Here is a 6,253-nt window from a genome sequence, read left to right as displayed (position 1 = left end):
TGTTGAACAAGATGACGTGGTATCTGGATGAAAGGTCATCATGAAGCGGGTGGTATTCCTTAATGAAAAGCCTCACTGTAGAGAGTAGACTTAAGTGACTCTTCCATAAAAACAATGCTGTCATAGCATGATTGCTGGTGTCAGAAGGGCTGGTTTGAGTATTTCTAGATTTTCTTAGATTGTCATTACATATATAGCAATGTCAGTCCTAGTTATGGTATGGCCTTTTTTAATATTACAAGGTCCCAATAAAAGATAACTATGCTACTCACAAAAATCAGAGGTATGATGTTTATGGTAAATAAGCGTACACTACAGACACATCAGAAAGATGCACATTCCTTTAATAAGAATTTAACAAAAAGTGATTTAAATCACTGAGGTCCTGAGACACCAACATGTACACACCAACACAAACTCGCCTGTAGAGGGCAGACTTTTATTATTACAATTCCAAACTGTTTAATAATAGATATCCCTTTTCTTTTTGACACAGTGATGCATCCCTCTGTGCTGCCCACCTGAAACCCATTAAAGCTCCTTCTATAGCAGGGTGGGTAAAGGGGAGCAGGAGGCTAGCACAGTTTGCTGATCTCTTGGAAGTCTGCTTTAACAGACTTCCAATACCTAGCAATCAAGAGGTTAGCTGAATCAGCTTTATCTGAGCAGGCAAGCACAAAACAGGAATCTAACCCTGCAGGATCAGAATTATCCGTGACTGTTCTATAGTCAATAATAGCTTAATCAGGTTAGCATTGGCAAGAATCTTGTCACTCAAAACTAGACTGTCAAGCTCCATCAAGAGCTGTCAACTCTGCTAACACCTGAATGCCTAAAGGCTGGTTTAGTTTACAGCATGTTGCCTATGATGTTGTCAGCATTAATACTTGTGCGTCTGCATTGCTCTACAGTTTAACCACAAAGGTGGAAATGTGTAGGCAGGAACACAAGGCTCGGTGGGCCAATCAAAACTGCTGCAGCTGTCTAGGGAGGTACGAATCAGGGTACGCTGAAGTTGTATGACAGTATATAAACACAAAAAACTGCCCCTTTCACAGAGGCTGTCAGTCTCTTCCCGCAGTGCTCGCCAGTGCTCTGTAAAAATGGGAGACAAACATTGGATCCTTCTCTTCCAGGCTATTCAAGAAACCATTTCTCTCATCCTCACTCCATGACTCGAACCACTGAGTCCACAGTCTCAACTGACACTCAAAAATGCTGGGTGGCCGGTCTTTTACCTTTAGAGAGAAGACAGAATACAACAGAGAGAAAAACATGGTTAGTAACCTGAGTACAGTGCACTGCATTAATAATTAAACAGTAAAATGAAACATTCTGCATTAAACATTGTTTATTTGGGAAAGAAAGAAAAAAGCCTTACCTTACCCTTTTTTACACCCCATCCAAAAAGAGAACCTCTTATACATTAATACAAGACATTCCCCTGTTTCTCTAAGATTGTAAGACTTATATACATAAATGAAATGTAATACAAGCACACACAAAAGGAGGATATGCTATACATGCATACTACACTTTAAGCATTGCATCATTTTGTATAATGGTATTATTACTAAGACCAATAGTAATCTGGTCTTATTGGTTCAATGTACTCTGAATCATTTTCATATCCGATTAAATGTACCTTTTTGCATATTAAGAGAGGACGATAAGCTTTCAAATATCTATATCTCGTGAATATCAAACCATTTATCTATAGTAGGGGCACATAGTTAAACCAGCTCCTTGTTATCGCTTTCTTACTGGCTACTAGAACAACATGCATTAGTTTCCTATTCTTCTCATTTAGTGTTTATCCATATTTGCCAACTGAAAATATTTGGTTAAATATTCAGAAACAAATTTGGTCGCCAAATATGCATTTCCAGTTTGGGACATGGTTGAAAAGATTTTGAAAATAGAAAAGAGGTAAGATTTTAATTTATACTGAATTATGCTGATTACAGCAGGCATTCACAGAGTCCAGTTTTTATCGTCTCTAGCAATTTGAAATCGTTTTTGACGGTTAGCCTCACTGGTAAGAATCACAATCATTAAAGATTTTTTCCGATTACATTCCTTCCTCGAAGATTGCATTTTTTTATAATGTCGTGGACAGTTCTTTACTCGATTTTAGTACTTTCATCAATCTCTATAGATGGTTTCTCTCCTATTTGAATGCTAAGAGTTCAACCCTTCTAATATGTCTAACGTGTACTTATAATTGTGTTATATTTGCACATCAGAGCCTGGAGAAATGGATTCTCATTCAGCTGTGCACTCCTTGCTGTGTAGTGTGAACAATAACAACATTTTTGACTTAAGTTAGACTTGTATGTGGTTAGGGTGATACTGTCTTTAGGCCACCAGAACAAAATAAAATAACTAAATAACAAAATTATGCTTTAAAATAAGATCACCTGAAGTGTATTGAGCTGCTCCAACAAGCTACTGACTTTTCCCGGCACTGCCTTTGAAATCAAGTCTTCTAAAAAGCGTCCTCTTTGACAAGATCCCCAGCCCAGAAACCAGCTTAACACACACCGCTGTTCCTGCAGAGTCACATAGGACACTGGAGCAGGGTCGTGGCTCGCCCTCAGGTTGAGCGATGAAGTGCAGGAGAGCTCTCCCAGGCTCGGAGGAGCCATGTCCTGCGGAACGGGAGGGAAGTCTGTAAATGAGGACGGAAACAGGCTCAGGCTGTTGGGTGAAGCACCTGCCATAGCTGTGCTAAAGTTCGGCTCAGTTATGAGGTTCTTCATGGAAGATGGCTGCTGCTGCTGCTGCTGGCTCGCACCTTGGGCCAAGGCATGATGGAACCAGGCCATTTTCTTGAAGGAAAGAAAAGGCAGTTTAAAATTCTTGGTCAGTGTAAAAGCAACAAAACATTTGGGTGTATTGCATAAATGAAACTAAAAATAATTCATACTTTTGTTGTACATAAACATACTGAATTTTTATCATAATAGATTACCCTGTAAATGCATATTAAGATAAGATTTCATTTTCTGTTCTCGCACTAATTAAAAGAAGCTGACTTTTTAATCAATCATACGAATGGGATCTAACGACAGAGTACAACAATGCTATCTAGTGGTTGGGGTTCAAACACAGCATTAAAGAACCACTTACAGGCCTGGAATAGGCTTTGTTACGGTTTGTGCACTAAATTTTAAACTGTTTGGTGCATTTCCACTTAAAAAAAAAAGGAAAAAAAAAAGTTTAACCCTGTAAAGTTTGTTCCCAGAGAAAACCAAGAGCCACTGTGCTACTCCCTCTGTTGATGACCCATTCTGTGACATACCCATGGTTTCACTAAAAACTGGTGCAAAAGCTGGTTGTCTCACAGAAAAGCACCAAGGTTCTTAGAACCTACTTGAGTTATTTCGACTGAAAAAGTCTATGCCTTACACATCTTTACATCTAAAAGAATAATTATAAATTCTATATTGTTTACTCATTATTACAGGATTATAAAAAAAATGTGTTTAGCCTAAAAACCAATAGTTGGAAACACCACCATTACCAATAATAAAATAATCAAACAGGTTCAGTTTTATCAATACCTTGGTGTAATGATTGATGCTACCTTATTAAGGGAACACCACAATAACCTGTATATAAAGTAAACAAAAATTCATTTTCTCCTGAGCACATACTTTTGCTGTTTAATAATTCTGTTCTGCATTGTAATGCTATGTGGTACACTTGCTTGTCCTCATCTGTACTGAAGTCTGGACTGAAACACCTGGTCAAAATCTGTTTAAAGATTGTGGGTCAGCTTCTAATGGGTCTGTAAATGACTGCTCATTATCAAAACACAATTCAGCTAGCTAAAAACATTATTTCTGATAGTAATCGCGTTTTAAAGAGTGAATATGTACTTCTTCCATCTGGACAGTGATACAGTATTCCTATGTTTACAGTGTGACTGAATTATATGATTTGTATCTGTATAATGTCTGTGTCTTACACACTGTGATGTTCATGTACTTTGTTTAAACAGAGCTACTGTTTTTTTATGCAGGATGAATTTCAGATTGTGGCTTTGACATTAAAGTATCATCTACCTATCTATCTATAAGAAGCTGAATGTGCTTTTATGTGCTTTTGATTCATATTTTTTTCCGGTCCACCTTAAACAGAGCAAACAGTGTAGTATCCAGTACATGCATTAAAATGACAAAGTATTGTAGCATTTAAGGTGGACTGAATGTGACATTATTTAATTTAGTACACTTTAAATTAAGTTGAACGTGCTTTTATGCACTTTCGCTTCTTTTATTTTCCAGTCCACCTTAACCAGAGCAAACAGTGTAGTGTCCATTACAGGCGCTGTACTGTAGCATTTAAGGTGGACTGTAAAATTCCAAAAAAGAAGCCCTATCAGCCTCGAAATTTTGCTTGTTCATAAGTATAAATATAAATTTTAAATAGTACACCGCATATTATACAGCTGTTACTGTAAAACTGAAAGTGTTTTATTGTGAAAAGCGTTGTGTGGCTGTTTACCTGCTCCCAGGGTTCGCGGCGTTTCTACAGAATGAGATCTGGGTTACAGGTTTGCCTCATAATCTCCAGCACACAGCAACTCTGAACACTATATAAACCAAGACTCAGACCACTGGAAGAAAGTCTCCCTGTAAGAAATCCGTCCCATTGTGTTATTATCTAGTAAAACTGTAAAATCGCCTCCATGTTGTGAATCTGAGGAAGGAGAAGGAGGGATTTCCTGGATGTGCTGTGGTTATGGCGCCCCGTGCAGGTTGCAACATGTGGCAGCACCTCAATTACTGCCCTGTATAGTCACTGTACAGGACTTTTATTACACATTTACTCTGGATACTCTCTTCTCATTCAATTTTTTTTAATGTTTTTTTTTTTAAAGCATTTAATATTGAAGACATGTAAGCTATATAGTAACTCATGCAGTGTGTACCACATTTAGCTTTGAGGACAGATCTGCACACTCTTTCACCAGGATCACAGAGCTAACCTAGATGGATGGAGATCCAGTAAAACCTTTTACCAAAAAAAAAGTTTAACGTGGCTTTATGTACTAAAACAATGAGTTGGATCAGGTTGGCTGTAAAAATATGACTGGAGGTCACTGGTGTTACACTACAGATTACAGCAGCATTAGCATTAGCCTTTTACCGCGCTTAGCTCTAGCTCTTTGACCATCCAGAGGTAAGTATTATTGGCCTTTAGTTTGCTACTAACCCCGGGTAGCACTGCTGGATTAGCATTAGCATTAACCGCTTAGCTCTAACTCTTTGGCTTTTCAGAGGTGAGTATAACCGGCCTGTAGCCTGCTGCAAACCCCGGATAGCACAGTTGGAGCAGCATTATCATAAGCCACTGACCACAGTGCTAGCTATTTTGCTGTTCAGTATATGAGACAGTAGTTTTTACGTTTACCATGTTAAAAAAAGCTGTGGGCGAACCGCTATCTAATATCCCCCTGGCTTACAAGAACACTTAGGGTTCCTTTTTTAAGAATTACAATTTTGTTAACTTAGCTTAGCTTTACAGGTGTCGCCACCCAGTGGCAAAACCTGCTAAATTTAGAAGGAAAACATGGCGACACCCCTGTTCCTACTACTATTTACCAGAGTCGAATAAATGCGCCTTATAATCCAGTGTGCCTTATGTATGAAAACAGATCAGAAAATAGATATTTATTGATAGTGCACCTTATAATCAGGTGCGCTTTATAGTAAGAAAAACTGCAAAGACGGAAATGTGTTAGTGGGAACGCAAAGCCCGGCAGACCAGTGATAGCTCTGGCTGTACGCCATATGCGACCCATAGTTACATTTCTAGGGAGGTACATGTCGACGTGTAGGCTTCGGCATAGGTTCAATGCAGAAGTATAAATTGGCCTTTAAGTGGAAAAGAGCAGAAGTCAGTCCTTGCGCTTGCACGTTGCAAAAAAGCTTGTCAGTCAGTCAGTTAATATGTATTTTTGATATATAAAATAGCCAGAAAAAAGAGTTACATTATGAAACTTCAAAAATCACTATTTTTTTTCTTTGCTTTCTTAGAGAAATTGAACGAGCCTATTTTCAGAATTAGAAATTCTGTATTTTTACGATTTTTTACAGCATCTACACTAAAGTACCTACACTACAGTGTTTACATCGCTTTTATTTTGACTGTTTTTTTTTGTTGCTCCGGTTTTGTTGTCCCGGAAACAACGACGACCCGCCCCCTCCTCTTCCCTCTGACGTAGGGCGCGGAGGGCGTTGCG

At 38.5% G+C, this 6,253-nt stretch overlaps 1 protein-coding gene across 1 annotated transcript; it reads right to left on the bottom strand.

Annotated features, from left to right (window-relative positions):
* Nucleotides 1-327: 327 nt before the first annotated feature.
* c8h14orf119 (chromosome 8 C14orf119 homolog) lies at nucleotides 328-4,767 on the bottom strand. The gene is made up of 3 exons (XM_007258047.4): nucleotides 4,513-4,767; nucleotides 2,421-2,831; nucleotides 328-1,238 (listed from the first exon to the last, which is right to left on the bottom strand). Exons 2-3 carry the CDS (start codon nucleotides 2,826-2,828, stop codon nucleotides 1,065-1,067), a joined length of 582 nt encoding a protein of 193 aa, XP_007258109.3. The 5' UTR covers nucleotides 2,829-2,831; nucleotides 4,513-4,767; the 3' UTR covers nucleotides 328-1,064.
* Between the last annotated feature and the right edge of the window lie 1,486 nt (nucleotides 4,768-6,253).

Source organism: Astyanax mexicanus, chromosome 8 (assembly GCF_023375975.1).
Source record: "Astyanax mexicanus isolate ESR-SI-001 chromosome 8, AstMex3_surface, whole genome shotgun sequence".
NCBI classification, from domain to species: Eukaryota; Metazoa; Chordata; class Actinopteri; order Characiformes; family Acestrorhamphidae; genus Astyanax; species Astyanax mexicanus.
The sequence above is the reverse complement of the archived record's forward strand: the minus strand, read 5'-3'. Positions and strand labels throughout refer to the sequence as shown.

Excerpts from the sequence above, each read along its gene's own strand:
- c8h14orf119 (XM_007258047.4), bottom strand. The coding sequence starts at position 2,828 with ATGGCCTGGTTCCATCATGCCTTGGCCCAAGGTGCGAGCCAGCAGCAG. Across the intron at positions 1,239-2,420 it reads AGCAGCTCAATACACTTCAG|GTAAAAGACCGGCCACCCAG; the intron begins GTGATCTTATTT and ends TTCTCTCTAAAG.